Genomic DNA, 20,507 nt, shown 5'->3' with positions numbered 1-20,507 from the left:
AACATTATGCTCTAATCTATCGAGAGATAGAGCTATCAATCAAGGCCTTGTTGTGGAAACAATGTCAGTTACCATGATGCTATAACATATGGATTGTCAATCCAGTTTCTCTTATGTGAATTCTTCAAGATTGAAACATAACCAAACACCTTGTAATGTTGTATGAATACCTCCCTAGTTAAGAGGGAGTGTTGAAGGAAATGTAACTAGGTTTGGTCTTTGTAAATGTACTTTTGATATTTGTATTTATTCAAGAAAAAAAAAATATTATTTTTATTATATATGTCAACGAGTTTCTTGCTCATTGAAATAGGTCTAGCACATGTTAAAGTGCTATAGGTGAGTCAAAGAGTCAAAAGAATTATGTTGAAGACCTTAAGGGCATGTTACACTAGCTATACTTACGTATTAGAGTAAAAAAAAACACCTCCAAGCAATGACACCATCAAAAGAAGCCATCCGAAGCAAAGAAGTCAAGTCGGCCTTCAAGTAGGCCTAAAGGAGGCACAATCCTCTCTACATATAGAGGTTGTCCACTCACTCATAACGTAATGAACTCATCTCTGAAATCAGCGAAGTAAAAGACGTTGAGAAAAGGGTGAACAAAGGACGAAGAAGGAGCCTCTAGTGCAGCGAAGAAGGAGAGACACAAACCGAAGTAAACAAGGACTATTTCTAAGGCAAGCTGCAGTCACACGTGCAAGAAAAGGAGGGTTGTCTCTGCGGTTATGATAATAGCAACTCACAGTGAAACATCTCTCATTGTTTGGGCCTAAAACTAGGCCTACAAGGCCTCCTATTCAAGCAAAGAAGAAGGAACCTCAAGTGAAGGAGAAAGAGCCTATAACATGAAGTAAACCTCCCACATGTGCGAGAAATTAGGGCTGCAGGATAGTCATACCAAGTTTGTACCTACACCTCAAGGAAGAAGCTCATTTGGTCAAGAGGAAGGAAGGAGTCTCATCATAGACCAAGAATAAGTGTCTCTTCTAGAGCTAGTGCAACAAGGTCTACCAACAGTTGAAAGAAGAACAAAGTGCCGAAAGAAGGGGGACGAAGTGCCAGAAGGAGGAGGACAAAGTGTCAGGAAATCAAAGTGCAGAACGGAGGAAGGAATTGACTTGTGGTTGGAGGATATTCTTGTCAAGGGTTTAGGGTTTGGCATTGATCAATAACATGCTTCAATAAGAGAAATTTACCTAAGGGTTTTCCTCTCAATAGAAGAGAGGTTTTGGCCCTGACAGAGAGCCAACATCTTGTGTTCTTGTTCTTATGTTTTTGGTAGCATTTTGAAGTACACACACATGCATTAATAATAAGAAGAAGAAGATTAAGCTAACAAGACAAATTATAAAAATACTTCACAAGTTGTTATCAAAGCAAGAAGAATCATACTACACCTAATTGCCGTTAATTCTTCAACACAAGCTAACATGATGACTTAGAAGGCTAATTTGGTCACTTGTGGAGGCAAAATACAAATTTCAATTTTTCTCGCTTTGATAAGGTCATGAAGAACATGCCTTGTGAAATTTTCTTTTGAATAAAATAAACTAAATATTTTATTTTTCTTGTAAGCACGAAGAACATGCTTCAAATAATTTTTTCTTTTATAAATATAATTTATATTTTCATCATTACAAGTACAAATGAAACATTTTGAAGACTGACCATAGCAACAAAATTCAACACCACAAGCATACCAAACATGTTGAGATACATTGATACTTCATCAAATAGTTTGTAGAAGGATCTAACGAACGACAATATTAACCGACATAAAACCAAATTGCAAACAATCTCACCAAGTCTTTAGGTCCAAAAAAAAATAGTAAAATACTGAGATAAGCTCAGTTTGGTTAGTAAAATGACCATTAAGGGAGGGTGTTAAAGTAAATATTAGTTTATAATGGTCAGTTACATATTAGAATTAGGTATTAATAAAGTCAATTTAACATTAGATTATTTATGCGTTAATGTCTTATTTCACTTTATAGTGTTTCTCAATCTATTCCACATTCATAAAGTGGAATGACTCGACTTGCTTGTAATCCTATATAAGAAAGCTTTACTTTTTTCATTATGCATTGCAATACAAAGAACTCTTTTAAGTTATCTCGGTTTCTTCATGTGTGTGATTTCCATAATATGTATTGGTCCCATGAATCCTTGACCTTGTCAAAAAGTTGGCTACTAGGCTACTGAGCTCTTTGGTTCCACATAGAGTTGTTAGACCTAAACAATATCCTCCTCGAAAACCTACAATTCACCAACTTTAAAACATTTGAGGCATCTAGCATATAACATCTAAGAATTGAAAAATGAAATACATTATGGGTATTTCTCATATAGGATGATAACTCAAGACAATAAGCACCTAGTCTCATTCTCTCAAGAAACCTAATGACCCAATGAACCAAGGTGACAACTTTGTTCTATTCCCAAACCTAAATGAAACTCTTTGATGGTTTAACCATGAAAAAACCTACTCTCCCACTTCATAACTCTCATATGTCCGCTTAGCATCGACATAACTCAATAGTCCTTGGCTTCCTTAAGCCTCAGCTTGACACCTGCCATCTATTCCTCTATCTCTTAACGCGTCAAGTCCCAATAATGTACAATCTTTCAACCACTGCCAACTCAATGGAGTCTGGCATGGTCTACCATAGGGAATCTATAAGGAGACATCCTAATGGAGTTGTTATAACTATTGTTATAGAGAAACTCCAACAAGGGAAGATGTTTCTCCTGTTGATTATGTCAATCCATCATATACATCCTTGATATATCCTCCATTACCTAATTAACTCTCTTTGTCTAGACATCAATCTTTCGATGGTAGGCAATACTAATTAAACTACCCAATGAAGACTAGAGACGAGTCTAGAATCTAAAAGTGAACCAAGAATCTTGACCAAAGCTCATCTATTGAGGAAATCCATGTAATCAAACACAACCTTTAATGCTTGGTGGCATGCCTTTTAGCCCATGGTTGAAATATCTAGGGGTATCCATTCCTAATTTTCCTTTCTATCCAATATATGCAACTATCAAGTGTCTTTTCTGGTTCTACAAAGTCAATCTAACTCCAATCATCTAACCTTTGTGGCTAGTGCCTTGCTCTATTTCTTAGAAAGCCCGCCTTGCATTGTAGTCTTCCAAGTAGCTTAGAAACTTCTTCAATAGAAATTATGCTTTTTGTAAGGAAAAGGAGGAATGATAACATTTTCAAGAACATCACATGATGGGTTCACCTAATTTAATAGAATTTTAATCTATGCCAACTTGCCCTTGAAAATCTAGGTGCAAGATGGATAGTGGATCCAGAACTTGCACTTCTTCACATATTATGGAGTTATAGGGCATGATAACTTGCACAAAGTGCTAGGTCCCCTCAGAAGATTATTCGCTGCCTAGCTTGACCCATTCCCATTGTTCCAACAACAGGCCTCACCATCAAGTTGGAAGACAAGCCTATCAATGGAATGCTCATTGCAGCTAAAGTCAAGAACCCCACACTGGGCCACCTCCTCAACAACTTGAGAATGACAAGTACCCCACTTGGACTTGGCAATATCCATGTATAAACACTCAAAACAACAAATAGAGAATGAATGGGGCATTGACTTGTAAATGATAATCCACCTGTTGATCCTGAGATTGAGACCTACCACCTAACATGTGATCCTCCACGTAACATGTGATCCATCATTACTGCTTGGTGTTTATATCAATCTTGAATGTGGCCCTCAAGGGCCCCGTTATGTTTTAAATGCTTCTGGTTCTAGCATGTGGCCATATGATTGGGTTTTGTATAAGCCTGTGGGGCTTGCACTATTCTGATTTTTTATTAGCCAATGAGATGCACATTGTGTTAGCTTTTTGGCTTGTGGAAGCTGCTATGTAGTACTTCCTTTTTTGTATGAGATGTTTTACATATCGTTTTATTTTAATGTTTCGAGAAAACATTTTATTCAAAAATAAAAATAAAAAATAAAGAGATTTTAATAGATTTATGTTATCAAATTGCAGTGTCCACAACTTAACTGCATGAATCTATTACTTCATTCTAGAAAAACAATGATGACTTTGGAAAAAACCCTGCAACCATTAGATGCATTCAATTTGTCCAACTTATGTACAGTATGCTATCCTATAAAAAATAATCTTTGGATTTGAATGGTTTATGCTAGTGATTTTAACACACAGTAGAAACACTCAGGTAATGAATACTGTATAATTACATGCAGCACCTTTAGCGGAAACACTGGTGATATACAGATTGACTTCAAACTCAATCGCAGATTCCCAATAGGCCAGCACAATTCTTAAACATTATTGTACTTGAGAATTATTTTAGGAAAGCACGATTCTCTCTTATTGAATTGCTTCAAATGTCCAGCATCGCTTGGGCATTTTCCTTTATAGGTTTTGAATCAGGGCCTCCAGTAAGAGACCAGCTCGCATTAAGCAAATTAATTTGCCTAAGCTCTATCTCTGGGTTTCTCAAGCCGCTCACTAGAATCATTCTCAATGCCACCTAGACAAGTACAAGGATATCAATTATCTAGCAAATTCATGGCAGGTGATTGTTTGGTCTAGGGCAGCTCATCAAGACTATCAGAACATAATATTAGCCAGTTTAGATCTATCTTAACTCCGGATCTACCAAGCGCCAAGAGAGATCCAATCTCTTGAGGTGCAAACCTCTTTTAAAGTGAAAAGAGATTTGATCCCTCTTAGCACTTGGTAGATCTGGAGTTAAGATGGATCTAGGCTGGTTTAATTATTAATTATAATTATAAATATAAATAGATTTATGTATTTTATTTTTACGTAATTTGACCAAGTCAAAATATTTTATTAATAATTATAATTATTATTTTTTTATTTTATTTTTATGTGATTTGACCGAGTCAAGGACAGGACAGGGCATCACAACATCTTCACCATACTGGGTTGGAGAGTGCCTCTCGGCACAATAAAGAATTCAGAGTACTCATCATTCTATCAGCTCTCCAACCTTCAGAGCACCTAGTTATCCCAGAGTATCAATTTAAACAGCATAATCATATCAACCCCTCTGTTCCAATTTTAATTCTGTGTGCATATCAGATTAGACCCTTTTTTCTTGCTTTTGAATGCAAATAATTCTCTGCCACATAAGCTAACAGTGAATATGTAAACATTTTCTTGCAACCTGGTAAGACTCAAAAATGCAAATGACCAGTCTATCTCTTCTTCACTGTCCCCTCAAAGGAGAAGATGCTATTGTATTGTCCACGAGGATCAGTGAACACTAACAAGGAGGGAACAGCCTACAAATCCATCTTAGTAAAATCAATGTGGCGGAAATTTCCAGAGATTAGAGTCATTGTCTAAGAGGTAAAATTAGGAACCCCCATAACAAAGACACTACACCATATAATGGGCTCTCTGATAGACAAATCAAGAACTACTACTAAATCTCAATTTATATAAACTTTCATAAATATTTAAATGTCCAAATCATCATCAGGATCTTCATCTGAATCCAGAGCCTCGTCATCTGAATCTCGCACATAATGTATCTCCCCTCTTCCACTTTCCTTTGAAGCACTGAATGAATCAAAATTTGGATCTGTATTGACCGGATGTGAATCTGAAACAGGAGAATCTCTCCAGGTAGATATTCCTTTTCGGCCATCATAGATTTGTAGTTCCTTCCCATTACCTGAATGTAAACAAACACATTAATGCAAACAACATATCACATCAGGAGATGCATGAAACGATAATAATGAATGAATAGGCCTTCATCCGAAAAAGTTTCCATAATAAAATGAGAGTGGTTTGACTACAAGAAAAATCTAGGAGTAAAATGCACATGTCCCTCATGGTACCTTGGTGTTCAAATGGAAGTATAACCTTTGCCCGATCCTCCCGTTCTTTTTCTGTTAACTGGAGATTGAATTGAACCTGCTACATTGTTTATACGAAATAATTTAATATAAACAGATTTTTCAGAGGACAACTTTCCCATGAAATACCAAATTCTAAGCACATGAACCTGGACTGTTTTCCACAAAACTAATGCAACTCTCTTTCCAGATTAGCATGGATAAGCGTTCATAAAATTGAACTGAACAAGGTAAGCAAGACTCTCTACACTGTCTTGAGCAGACAGAAAAAACAGGTAGGTTGTAATTGACATCTAGATAACATGAAACAGTGCATCTTTCTAAAAGAAGCATTATACAAACACTCATGAGCTAACCTGTGGCAAATTACTATTTCCACTAACAGTGAACTTCCCATGTGAAATTGCAGAAAACTTCACATCTGCCTGCTCCAGGGTGAACTCTTCAATCTGAAATAAGACTAGGAATCAGCAGCATGAATATTAGAACTAGAAACATGAATCACCAATTCAGGAAACTTACATGTTCTCGAACTCTTCCATTCCGACGTTTCACTCGTAAACACAATTTCCCCTTTTTCAAATTTCCTTCTAATGCAGCGAGCTTGTCAGGGTTTCCCTTCACTTTCAATGAAGCTGTGGATAATGGGGTAATTGGTTCTAAAATGGCTATCATACTGGACAGATACTTGAGGGCTGTCACAATTCTTGGTTCATGCAAGTCAGAATGTACCAACAACATGAGAGATGAGATTTCATCTGCATAGCAAGTTAGAAAGATTACATGAGTGGTAGTGTGGACCCCCAACTAATTTACTGATTTGCTTCTTGATATAAGTTAAACTACTGTATGAAGAAAATGATCATGATCATCAATAACCATAAGAATTCACAATGAAACACAATGCTATCCAGATTCCATTCCTTGAATGCAGGATGAGAAATATGTTTTGTATCACTGCTGATATGAATCAGCATCTTAATCAGGGTATTAAGGTCTCTTTGGAATTTGTTATGAGCAAAGAACTATCTGCTACTTCTGCAATCAACTAAAAATAGGTGATTTGTCATATGCCGTACACAAGTGGGACATGGCCTAAGGATTGTAACATTAGTGCATGAGAACACACACATGCACCAAAACTTTCACTTGTAAGATGTAACCAGCTTGATTTTAGAATTGGCCCATTCAAAGAGAGGCCTATAGGAAAAGATTTCGTTTGACATTTGGTGTTCAATCCTTGCATCCACGTTGATCTCACCTACAACAATTGTACTAGTAATGTTTATCTTTTCTCATTAGTCACTGTTTCTCTTGGTCTATGCTAAATATAATGCCAGATAATTATTCTAATTAAACACTGTAAGACACCAGATGGTAACAGACAGATAACTACCCTAATTAAACACTGTAAAACACCAGATGGTAACAGACAACAGAATAGTAATACAAAGGAAAATAAAAAGATTGTTTTTCCTTGCTAAAAGCTAAGGTTTGTGTGCTGAATGCATAAGAGAAAAATAGTTAGTTTATGAAAGCCAAGATCTGTGCATCCAGTGCATGCAACAAATGAAGTTCCCAAAAATTAAATACTATAGCTCAGCTGGAAGTAAACAATAGTCACACTACATGATTTGTATCAGTTTGCACATAAACATGTTGCTTATAAGCTTCTTAACCATGGTAATCTGGCATGCATATGCAAAGATGCATGAGCTGAGAAATTAAGGAAAGGAGAAACAAACCATGGCAACGCAGGTTATTTATGAGGTTTGCTACCAATGAAAATGATAGATGTCTCACCATGACACTAACCTGCACAGTACAGCACTAAGTCAAATTCAATGGGCAAGGGCAGGAAAACTAAACCAATCGTGTTCAACCATCAGGACAAAGGTACGAGTTTACCATGTTCAAGTTACAAGAACCAATATAATAAGCTAGACTTTTGAGACCTGAAGCGGGCATTCTGAATGACTTTTCGACAGAAGGTCACCAATTTTTTATTTTTTAATCTCTGAGAAGCTTTTAAGCAACAGCTTAATATGATGTTAGTTTTTACTTCTACCTTCAATGACCCTCATCTCTTGTTACTCTCGCAATTTTTCAACATTGATTGGGAAGGAAACATGAGCCTTGCATTCAGTAGGAAATAACTCAGTGCAAACAGGCAAGTCATATTCAACCATATTCTTGTGCATAGATTTGGTTAGTCAGAACAAAATACCCTTCAACCTGATTTGAGAAGGCGCATATTCTATGGTTCTAACAATGAATTCATTTATAATTTTATAGTAGTATAACATAGTTAACACCAGTTGAATATTTTCGATGACAATTAATGAATGGTTGTCTTCACCATAGTACAACTTGAACATTGCAGGCCATAACCTGGAGATTTCACTTGTAGCTCATGCTATCGAATGCTTCACTTTAATAAATATAAACATAAAAGTTCATTTTGAAGAGTTTTAAAATTACATCTCCAAATTATATTGACCATAATAACGTTAGTAAGAAATGTGCAAATTGATGACAGAACACATTATCTTGTGAACTATTTGCTTATCACAGTCAGGAAGCTTAGAAGTGGAAAGCTATTCTACAGACTACAACATAAAGGCAACAGGTAGTTTTAGGAACAAGGCTTTATTTATTATCAACTTTTAAATAAGGTTTACAAAGAAGGTGCAGTGTACAATATCACGTCAGTGGAAACAGTTTGTTTCTACAGTTACTGACTTGCCTTTAAAATACATATTGATTACTATTTTCTAGTGTTCCACAGGGACACTTTCTTTATGGTCCCTGGACTTGGGAACTTCATCAGTGATGCCCCTCGCCACCCTCTGTATGCCTGCAGTACCTGTGGACTTCACTAGTGATGGCCCTTTCTAAAATCAGATGCTCCAGTACATGGGGTTGCCGAAGCATAGAAAACTACGGGTACTCAGAACACACAAGAAGAAATAATAGAAAACTATTTTTTTTTAATCTTTAAAGCAAGATGGGGGTCCCACCACCCTTGCTTTCTTCTATGGATAACCCTCCCAAAACCTAACTTTTGTCAATCTTCACATATAACACACCAGTTTGAGTACATTAAGGATGTTGACGTTAGATTTTTGTGAATGAGAAGATTTGAAATGCATAAAAGTGTGGACAAAGGTAATTTTCTACGATATTTCAAGAGCATTTCAGGTTGAACAAACATTCTTTTAGTGAAAACTTGGAGAAGCATCAACTTTTTTTCATTTCTTTCACTGAAAAGTTACCACAGTTATCTTCAAACTAGAGCCCAATAGTCTTCACATTCCGATAGATGATGTTGATTGTTTCACATGGGACATAGCTGTTATATTTTTAAACCATGGTCACCAGACTTCACACTAGAAGAATTTCTAAACTACTATATAGCTGAAACAGTGAAACCTAAAAGCCACTCAAAATTGTTGTTCTAATAATGCTACAGCCTATAAAGACATACAGCATAACAATTATATTGGAAACTCACAGGACTATCCTAAATCAAATCACTGTCACTAAAAAAAAGAATTACAGCGTACTTGCTAAATAGCTGTGAAAAAATAAAAAGAAACTCAGTAGATGGACTCTCTGTTGATGTTTTATATAGCAGCGGAAGGTATTCCCTTCCGGACAACAATGTATAATATATATTATATTATGTACAACAATATATATATATATATATATATATAAACCATTGGCCTATGGTACTTCCTACCATATAAAACAAAACAAAAGGCTTTCTTAAAGTGAAGGTCATGTTAAAAAAAAGTTAAAAACACTACTCCATGAGTCCATAGTTGGAAATAAGTTAATTTAATTTTCCATTTACAAGATGGTGTCCAATTTCAGAGTAGAAGATAGGCTAGATGGAGCAGACAATTTCAAATAGAAGGGAATGTGCTCTTGAATTATGTCAAGAAAGACCTCCCAGAACCAAAAGAGGAAGAGGCCGAGGCAAAGCATAAGAAGAATGTGATCAAGGCCAAGAGGATCTTGTCAGATTCAATCAAAGACCACTCGATTCCTCATGTATCAAAATTGAAGACACCAAAGGAAATGTTTGATGCATTATCAACATTATATGAATTTATGAAAGCAAGAATACAAGCAGGAATCTAACTCTAAGGTATCAACCCAGAAATGTAATGATGAATAAATCAGATTCAGTTTCTACCTACTTCACGAGGATTTCTCAGATCAAGGATCAGCTAGCAGTTATTGGAGATTTAGTTGATGGTGCAGAGCTTGTGACTACAACTCTTAAATGGTTTTCCTTCTTCTTGGGATGTATTTGTTCAAATAATTTGTGCAAGAAAGAAATTACCTAAATTTGATAAGCTATGGACAGATTGTGCTCAAGAAGAATCATGACTGATATTTAAGGCACAGAAGACCAATGATGAAGAAAATCAAGCTCTTGCTGCTCATGTGAAGAAAGGAAAAGAAAGAAAAACAACAATCCGAAGAAAAATAGAAGATCAATTCCAGATCACAAGAAGGATGTATCTAAGATTAGGTGTTACAACTGTCAGAAGTTGGGACACTTTGCTTACCAGTGTTCTCAAGGGAAAGGGAAAAAGAAAACATCATGCACATGCAGCAGATATGGAGGATTCTACTTCTCATAAAAAGACGAGACAAAAGATGAAGAGTATGTCTTTGTCTCAGCTCTCACAGGCACCATCACTCAAGGAAGCAATATTTGGCTAGTAGTAAGTGGTGATTCCAAGCACATGACTGGGTTCCGAAATTCTTTTACAAATTTGACAAAAAAGGACTTCATCCCTTCAGGTGGAACTTAGAGATGATTCAAAGCATGCAGTAAAAGGAGTGGGACAAACATCCTACCAACTTGATTTAGGTAACTCCATTTCAGTAAAAGATGTATTGATTGTGCAAGATTTAAGAAGAATCTTCCCTCTATCTCTACTTTAGAAGATCGAAGCTTCATAGTAGCATTTGTTGATGGCCAAGTCCTTTTATGGCCTACAGGTTCAAGTATAGATTCATCATTCAGCCAATGTGATTGGTGTGCAATAGGGAGGATTGTATAAATTAAAGGGACACTCAACACAAGCTCTTGTACACAATAGTATTAGCTCCAGCAAGCTATGGCACCGAAGATTTGCTCACCTCAACTATAAAGCCTTGCCAGTTTTGAGCAAAATGGCCATAAGTCTACCAGATATGCAAGTGAAGCATGATGGAGTATGCAAAGGTTGTGCACTTGGCAAGAATGCCAAGGCAAGTTTTCCAAGCAGTAACAATAGATCCAAGGGGATCCTGGACATTATACATTCAGATGTATGTGGATAAATGATTGTACCATCTCTAAGTAACTTTTTATATTATGTCACTTTTATTGATGATTTCTCACGCAAAACATGGATCTATATCTTGAAAGAAAAAGATGAATTTTTCAACAAGTTTCAAGAATTCAAGGCTTTAGTAGAAAATCTCTCTGGAAGAAATATTAAAGTTTTCAGGACAGATAATGGAGGTGAATACACCTCAAATGAGTTCAAAGACTTTTGCAGAGAAGCAGGGATTAAGAGGGAGTTGGAAACTTCCTACAACCCCCAACAAAATGGGGTTGCAAAGAGAAAGAACAAATCAATTGTAGAAGCAGCTAAAGCAATGATCGATGACCTGAACTTACCTGTAACCCAGTATCTATATGGGCAGAATCATCCAGAATAGCTGTATATGTTCAGAACAGAAGTCCTCATAAGATATTGGGGAACAAGATACCAAAAGAGGTATTCATCGGGAAGAAACCATAAGTCAGCCACTTGAGGATATTTGGTTGTCTAGTGTACATACATGTTCCCAAGGAAAAGAGAATGAAGCTAGAGCCTTTAGGAAAGAAGCGCACCTTCGTTAGATACAGTGAGACTTCAAAGGCTTATAGAATATACATCTCCGAACAGAGAAAGATTGAGATTAACAGAGATGACACCTTTGATGAAGACGCAACTTTCAGGAAATCTAGAGTCTCACATGGACGAGGACAGAGAGGAGAGAGGCTCTAAAGGATACAGTGATGATTGACTCTACTCCAGAAGAACATATCCCAGAAGATCAGGATGAGACAATGGAGCCAGAGATGCCAGTAGATCCACCCAAAGAGGTTACAGTCGTAAAGAAGAGACCAGTATAGCTTCAGAACACATTGCTGGAAGCAAAAAAACATGCAGCTCCTAGAGGCTCCTTCAGAGAGAGCAAGAGACCACACAAGTTTTCCAGCTATGTGGAGCTAATGAGTAATATCATTGATTCAAAACCTTCCACTTTTGAGGAAGCCGCAAAACTGCAAGTGTGAAAGGATGTTACGATGGAAGAATACCAATCTATCATGAAAAATGATGTGTGGGACGTGGTTTTGAGACCAGAAGGGAAGTCAGTGGTGACTTCAAAATGAATCTACAAGATCAAGCATGCCACAGATGGCAGCACAGAAAAGTATAAGGCTAGATTTGTGGCTAGACGATTCTCCCAGAAAGAGGGAAAATATTATCATGAAACATTTACCCCAATATCTAGGTACACTTCTATTAGATCTATCATCTCTATTGCTTCTATTATCCAGATGGATGTAAAGGCTACCTTTCTGAATGGTGTAATTGAAGAAGTGTACATAGAGCAATGACAAGATTTTGTGATCCATGGGAAGGAGTCCCATGTTTGTAAATTAAAGAAAGCTTTGTACAGGCTTAAGCAAGCACCCAGGGCATGGTATGCCAGAATAGATAGTTATTTGATGAGCTTGGGGTTTACCAAGAGTAATGCAGATCCCAACCTTTACCACAAGGTTGAAGATGGTTGCCCTTGATATTGGTACTATATGTACATGACTTGTTTCTTACAAGGGATGAGAAGCTCATAGATGGGTGCAAGAGGGAGCTCACTTTAGAGTTCGAAATGAAGGATTTGGGTTTAATGCACTATTTCTTGGGATTAGAAGTGTGGCAGAGACCAGATGAGATCTTCCTTAGCCAAGGGTGTTGAAGGAAATGTAACTAGGTTCAGTCTTCATAAATGTACTTTTGATATTTGTATTTATTCAAGAAAAAAATTATTATTTTATAATATATGTCAATGAGTTTCTTGCTCATTGAAATAGGTCTAGCACATATTAAAGTGCTATAGTTGAGTCAAATGGTCAAAAGAAAATGTTGAAGACCTTAAGGGTATGTTACACCATGTATATGTTTGTATAAGAGTCAAAGGATAACCCTCCAAGCAAAGTCAAGTCTCCTCCAAGTATGTAACACCACCAAAGAAGCCATCCGAAGCAAAGATAGTAAGTCGGTCTAAAGGAGGGACAGTCCTCTATATATAGAGGCTGTCCACTCCTCCAAAGAAAATGCATTCACATCTCTGAAATCTGCGAAGAAAAGAGGAAAGTAAAGGGTAATGAAGGACGAAGAAGAGGTCTCCAAGTGCAGCGAAGAAGAAGGATACATAACCGAGCCTAAGAGGACTGTTCTAGGGCTAGTTACAGCCACACGTGCAAGGAAAGGAAGGCTGTCTCTGCGGTTATGACAACAGCAACAAACAGTCAACTATCTCTCATTGTTTGGGGTTAAATCTAGGCCTACAAGGCCTCCTACTCAAGCGTAGAAGAAGGGTACTCAAGCGAAGGAGAGAAGGGTATACAACATCAAGTAAACCTCCCACGTGCGAGAATCTAGGGCTGTTGTACAGTCACTTCAGTCTACACCTACATCTCAAGAAGGATCTCATTTGAAGGAAGGTGTCTACATAAGTGAAGGATATCTCTAAGTATAGAAGAGAAGCATCTCATCTAGAGCAACAAGGTTTACCAACAGTTGAAAGAAGAACAAAGTGTTGGAAGGAGGAGGACGAAGTGCCGGAGAAGAAAGTGCCGGCGAACAAAGTGCAGAAAGGAGAAAGTGTTGGCATTATGATTCAAGTGTTGTCCTTGATGGCAACTCACTCAGAGGTTGGTACAGATGCTCAGAAGTTGGTACAGGTGATGGCAACTTACTCAGAAGACAGATCCTAGTACAGCTTGCCAAGGAAGTTCATACACGCAGGTTTGTTAAGCCCAAGTCGCGTGTACACGCAGGTTGGCTTCAGAAAAAGCGCGTGTATGTGGAAAAGTACCTTTGGTCCATGGCGGTTAGTCCTTGGAAGATGTGCCTATGGTTTCGGACCATTGTGTCTCGACGGGCGTGTCGATCCCTAGTTTTGAAGTTGATGGTATTGTGTTTCTATGGTTTTGGCTCTTGGTATTGAACAAGGCCTAAGGCTATATAAGGAGAAGATCACTAGGCAAAGAGTATGTGTGTGGGTGTCTGACGCAGTGAGAGGATCTGGTATTGCTGGTTATCTGTTCGGGACGCTTGACAAGGGTCGGATCTGACAGCAAAGGCAGAAGTAATCATTTCTAGATCTGCACGCGGGTTGCCTTTGGAGAAAGCGCGTATACACGCGGTTTTGGTACAGTGAAGTAGCGTATGCATGATAAGGGTTGATATTTCAGGTTGTTGCTGATTCTGGTGGTTGTTGCAGAGTTCTAGATTCTGGTTTGGGTTCTGTGTTCTTGATGACAGGGTTTCAGTGATTCGGTATTGGGTTGTTTAATGAATTATGATGCAAGTATAAGTTGATGATTGTATTGCGGTAATGTTTGCTTTGTACTCTTGGATCCAGTCTGAAAATTGATGAAACGTGGTCCCTGAAGGTTGTAGGGTCAGCACCTACGTACTAGTAAATGGATCAGCTAGTACAAGAGCTGAGGGGGTTGTAGCTCCCTTCCAGAAGTAGTTGGAAAACGAAAGAGAGGGTTGTAGCCCTCTGCAGGTTGTAGCCTGCATACTGGTAAAGGACTGCACCAGTATATTGTAAAAGAAGTTTCTCATTAAAGAAGAAAGAGACGAATTGCAGCAGGTGGTTTTCACCCACATTGGGTTTCCACCTTATATCATGGTGTTCATGTGTGTGGCTCTTGTGTGATGTTCTGTTCTGTTATACTGCACCTGTTTACTGTTAAATTGCTTAATAATGTTCTGATGCATTTACTGAAGATAAGATTAACTGAATCATAAGATATCTGCATATACGCTAGTTGCTTTAGACACAGTCGCGTGTACACGCGGATTCACTTAACTGAAGTCGCGTATATGTTTCTGAGTATGAAATTGAAAAGGTTTTATTGATCTGATAATACTGATTCACCCCCCCTCTCAGTATTATTTCCAACAGAAAGGACTTGACTTGTGCTTGGAGGACATTCTAGTTAAGGGTCTAGGGTTTGGCGTTGATCAATAAAAAGCTTCAATAAGAGAAACTTACTAAATGGTTTTCCTCTCAAGAGAAGAGTGGTTTTGACCCTAGCAGAGAGCCAACATCTTGTGTTCTTGTTCTTATGTTTTTGGTAGCAATTTGATGAAGTACACACACATGCATTAATAAGAAGAAGAAGAAGATTAAGCTAACAAGAAAAGTAAAAAGACTCCACAAATTGTTATAAACTCAAAAGGAATCACACTACATAGAATTGCCCTTGATTCTTCAAAAAAGGGAAGTATACAATTGAGATATTGCAAAGATTTGAGATGATGCACTACAAGTCCATGGCCAAACATATGGTTACGAATCTAAAGTTCTTGAGTGATTCTTCTTCAGATTTGGTTGACCCCATGATGTTTATACAGTTGATTGGATCCTTGATGTACCTTGTAATACCATCCCAAATATATACTTTGTAGTGAACACATTGATTCAGTACATGATTGAGCCTATACATGTACATTTGGTAGCAACAAAGCATGTATTGAGGTACCTACATGGTACGGTTGGATATGGACTCAGATATGTCTCAGACAATGAAGTAAAGTTGCAAGGTTATACAGACTTTGACTGGGCAGGGAGTGCAATAGACAAGAAAATCACATCAGGATGTTGCTTTAGTTTGGGATTAGGTATGATCTCATGGTTTAGCAGAAAGCAATTGTTAATGGCACTCAGTACAACAGAGGCAGAATATATAACATCCAGCGATGCAAGTCGTGAAGCAATGTGGCTTCAGAAATTGCTTGCAAGGTTATTTGATCTAGAGTTAGAGCCAACTTTGATATACTGTGATAATCAAAGTTGTGTGAAGCTTTCAAAGAATCCAATCTTTCACGACAAGTCAAAGCATATAGAGATCAAATACCATCTCGTCTGAGACATGGTACATAGAGGAGTAGTGGAACTCCGGTGCATATCCACAGATGAGCAAACAGCGGACAACAGACATTCTCACCAAGGCTCTATCTAAAGTGAAGTTTGAATACTTCGAAGACAAGCCTGGCGTGATGCAAAATGTCCACCCTCGTTGAGAGGGAGTTGTGATGTTTCTCCTACATTGGGTAGATACTCTCCCTCTGGCCAAGGGTTTCCCACATCAGCCATGTGAAGTGAATGAGGGACTAATGAGTAGCTTGGTACAAGTCTTTCCTACACCATGTGAATTGGCTAGGTGTGATTGGGACTACTAGGAGAGAAGAAATATCATAGATACTTACAGTGTAGTCTTAAGACTATCGTGTTAGTCCTGCAAATACTATGTGAAGTGGTTGGGTATGATTGGGACTACTAGAGGAGAACATCATGGAAGAATACCTTCCTTGCTAAGGAGCGTTGATGTTTTATATAGCAGCAGAAGGTATTCCCTTCCGGACAACAATGTATAATACATATTATATTATGTACAACAATATATATATATATATATAACGAAAAGATATGTCTATTAATGAAAAGACGCCCCGACTATGTATATATATCAGGGCCCTAGATTGTAATCAAACATCAATAAATATCTCATATATCCTATATCCATCTAATAATGTTTACTCAATCGTAAAAACGAAATTAAGGTTGAGAATTTTTTTAAATGTGTAATTATTGATCTTAAGGTAATGATTACCAAGCTCTGAAAATAAGAAAGAATTCAACACTGTCAAAGTTTGTTACTACTTGCTCAGTAATTCTTCAATGAAATATGCTACAGGAAAACAACAACAAACTAATTCATTGTTTATTGTTCAATGAATAAACCTATACCCCTGTCTTTTCTTATATAGACTCTAGAAGAAGAGTAAGTACAATGAATTTGGACACATGCACAAAGAGCTTCAACGGGAGATGAATTGAAGCATGCAAGCATGCCCCTGTTACCCACCACTTTGTGGGTGATATCCCCAAGTGAACTCTTTTTCTCCATGATGAGCCTCAGATGGCAACCAGCAGCCCCTTGATGCCTCCTACTAGCTCGTTGTGCCATTTCTCTGCCACCTGAGCCAGCCATGTGGTCCCTCACCCACCTGTATTGATCATATGTTTGAAGGTGGGCCTCCCAAATCTAAAGGTATGTCTTGTCATTTGATAATTGAGTATTGGGTTTAATTATCATGGATACTTTTGGGTATGGATTGATGGGGCATTTGGCGGAAAGAGTGGGCTTAGTTTGTACTCTTGTCTCCTTGATCTCTTTTGGTTGTTACCTTTGAATTTTAGTCCCGTGGGATCTCCTTTATTGACCATTTGGTTCTAGGGTGGTACTACTTGGGAAACCCCGACTTTGGGTGCATGGTCCCACTCCTTTACCCACATATATTACTCCCTTTCTACTCATTATACCCCATTCATCATTTCTCCCACCTGGGTCCACATAGGGCTAGCCTCCCTATCTCCTTGCCCCCACCTTGGGTCAGGCCTATAATGATGCCCCAAAGGTTGAAGCAACTAAGACAAAAAAGAAAAAAAAGCATAATTGGCCACATTTAACAGGAAATTGTACCACAAAATGCAAAAGATGGTTGGGGCAAAAATAATTAGCACATGGGCAAAAGCCAACACATGAGCTCTACCCCAATCCATGGCCATCACCCTGGTTCAACAGGCCCTAGATGAGCCTCCTTTATCATTCAGGAACCCATGGTTGTCCCAACCCCGGAAGGGCAATGAACCGCCATGCCTTAAAGGGGCTAATCACTGCTATATCTTACACATCATGCTTTGTCCTTTGAGCCCTGAGCAGTTAATTAAAAAAAAATCATAAAAGGAAAAAGGCATATAAAGAAGGGTGGAAAAATCAAGGTCGTGGCACCTCATGTACCACGATTGCTCCCTCCTATACATTACATACCCAGGTGTGGGCTTCCCCTTATCTAGCTACCCCTATGCCCCACTATGTGGCCCAGGACTGCCCCTCTCATTCCCTATTCCATCTCACTTATTTGTCACTTGCCACCCCCATTAGAGGAATGTACCTTGGACATACTATCCCCTTTAAGGGTTGAAACCACCTAATAAGGTACTTGGCTAACCCCCTTTGGATCTTGGAGACACTAGCACATGTCAAAGGCCACTACAGAAGGGCATGCCATTATGAAGTGTAGGTGGTTTCCATTTGGGTTTGGTTTCCCTATATGGGATCCTAACCCCCAGAGGTTTACATTGGCACATGTGGGGTGTGCACAGAGAGCCATGGGCCTCCACAGCAGCAAATAGTACTCCAAAAATTTTCATGAATGTTGATAGATTACTAGCAATCCGCTTTTGGGATGATGGTGATATGCTTGGTACAGTATGCCCAGCAGGCCCCCACTAGAGCCCCACACTCTTGGCAAGTGTCCCAACACTTGTACCATGTCATGGCAGTCTTCATTCCACCACTTGGACCATTGCAGAGGATCTACAAGCATCTCTGATTCATATGGAGACCCATGGGGTCATTGATGTGCCCTCAAACCCATTGAGAGCACCACAGATCTACTACTTGGAGAACAAGGGGCCACCCCCTTGTCCCTCATATTCCGAGGAATTTATTCCTCAATATGGCACTGCAAGATATTATTGAGCCTTTGGAAGGCCCTACGACATGCACATATTATTATTTGGCTCCTTGTGACGCTTATTTTTACATTTGTGAGCTAGTTTGGTGGGCTTGTCACCAATAGGGGTTTTATTTGCACATTATTTTACCATTAGGGGCTAATGTAGGCCCATGGGCTAATTCAAACTCTTTAGGAGGCTATATATTGATGTTAGATACATTCATTTGGATCATCACTTAACTTGGGATCTCTCTAATCATAAGGAACTTCACGTTTTTTTCTTGGAGGAAATTTTCTGGAGATGGATAAACTTTGACGTATGGATTTGGGTTATTTATCTTGTCTTAGAGTTTTGTCTTGTGAACGAAATGTTGGTTGGATATACTCTATAATGTTGTACGTGAATTTTGATGTTATTATTCTTGTTGTTGCATACCACTAAAATTAGGGCTAGTTGCTACATAATTGAAATGCGAAATTGAGCATGTTTTAGTTTAATGTATGAGCCAATGTTATATGAATGAAATGTCCTAGAGATTATTTGTCTCGATAAGCGTGCATCGTTTTCTTTGAAGTTTAAATGCTTGAAGGTCACTTTTCTTGTCTTTCCCTCAACATTGGATGAAGTTGACTTTTTGGGCCTCCTTGATCAAGAAACCAAGTTCTTACTCATTATCATCTTTGACTCCATATCCCTAAGTGAAAGAGGCACTGGTCCCTTAAAGGGGTAATCATTTTAACCTTATTTTTACTATTTTCCCCTTTTTCCCCAAGTTTAGCCCCATTAGGTCACCTAGGGCATCAATTTCCCAGGAATTGACCCAAGGAAAAACTTCAATCTCCTACAGGATACTGCGCTGGTGTGTCCCCTCCCTCTCCTCCAAATATGAGGCAATTCTAACAATGGAATCTCCCAGAATCCCAAGCCCTAGCTCTAGGATCGAATTTTACCTAGGCATCCCCACGGCTAGACCTCAATAGGATCAATTCAACCTTTCGAAGTAAATATTCTTGTTTGGTCCTTTCCCCTCACCTTGTCCAAGATAGGAACATCATTGGTTGTCGCATACCATCCCCGAACCTAGGTTAGGTCCACTTGGCCTCGTGTGGTCCCACTTCTCCATAAAGACTATTTGTGAAGGACCATTTGGGAATCCAAGTTTCCAAAGATTATAGGGATTGAGAAACTCCTTTATAAGCCTATCCTTTCTCCCTCAACCCTCCAATCCTCACCCCTTACCCCTGGTGGACCAAGTCCCTTGCTTAAAGAGCAAGCAAGTTCCATTCCTCACTCCATCCTTGGGAAAGGGTTTTCAGGGTCACTCCTCACCTATCCATTGACATCTACTTTACAAAGTGATCCCTACACTACCGAGACTCCTCCCATCGGTGAAAGTCTGTAAAGAGTAGGGAGACTTAGCTGTGGTGACAGTGGGCTAAGCCTCCACCGTTGCCCTTGACCTAGCAATTGCCCTCTTAGGAACCCCTTTTAGGTCCCCTGCTGGTTTGAGTGGTAACACACCCTACCTACTAGACCAAGGCTGCTTGGAAGCAGGAGTAGGAGCGACAATTTTCATAAGCATCTGGGTCGAGAGCATTTTCTGGAGTATTTTTTGTATAATATATATTTTGATGCATATATGTCAACAAAAGCATGTAGAATGATGAATTAGTTATAAAAAACATGAAAACATGGATTAAACCATATAACATCAATCAT

At 38.5% G+C, this 20,507-nt stretch overlaps 1 protein-coding gene across 4 annotated transcripts in view; it reads right to left on the bottom strand.

Moving 5' to 3' along the window:
* Positions 1-5,072: 5,072 nt before the first annotated feature.
* Positions 5,073-20,507, bottom strand: part of LOC149158211 (elongator complex protein) — a 115,231-nt gene continuing 99,796 nt past the window's right edge. For 3 of the 4 annotated variants that reach the window (XM_089436155.1, XM_089436153.1, XM_089436156.1), the window contains 5 exons: positions 7,649-7,718; positions 6,426-6,661; positions 6,260-6,352; positions 5,886-5,964; positions 5,073-5,716 (listed from right to left, as the gene is read on the bottom strand). In XM_089436155.1, coding sequence (XP_089292281.1) covers positions 5,499-5,716; positions 5,886-5,964; positions 6,260-6,352; positions 6,426-6,661; positions 7,649-7,718 — 696 coding nt within the window. In that variant the 3' untranslated portion in view covers positions 5,073-5,498. The remainder of the gene's footprint in view (positions 5,717-5,885; positions 5,965-6,259; positions 6,353-6,425; positions 6,662-7,648; positions 7,719-20,507) is intronic. The other variant, XM_089436154.1, reaches the window with a different exon arrangement.

Source organism: Pinus tabuliformis, chromosome 5_2, assembly GCF_031772625.1.
Source record: "Pinus tabuliformis cultivar Carrire ecotype Pingquan chromosome 5_2, CPIR1, whole genome shotgun sequence".
Classification (NCBI taxonomy): domain Eukaryota; kingdom Viridiplantae; phylum Streptophyta; class Pinopsida; order Pinales; family Pinaceae; genus Pinus; species Pinus tabuliformis.
This window is presented reverse-complemented; position numbering and strand designations above follow the sequence as displayed.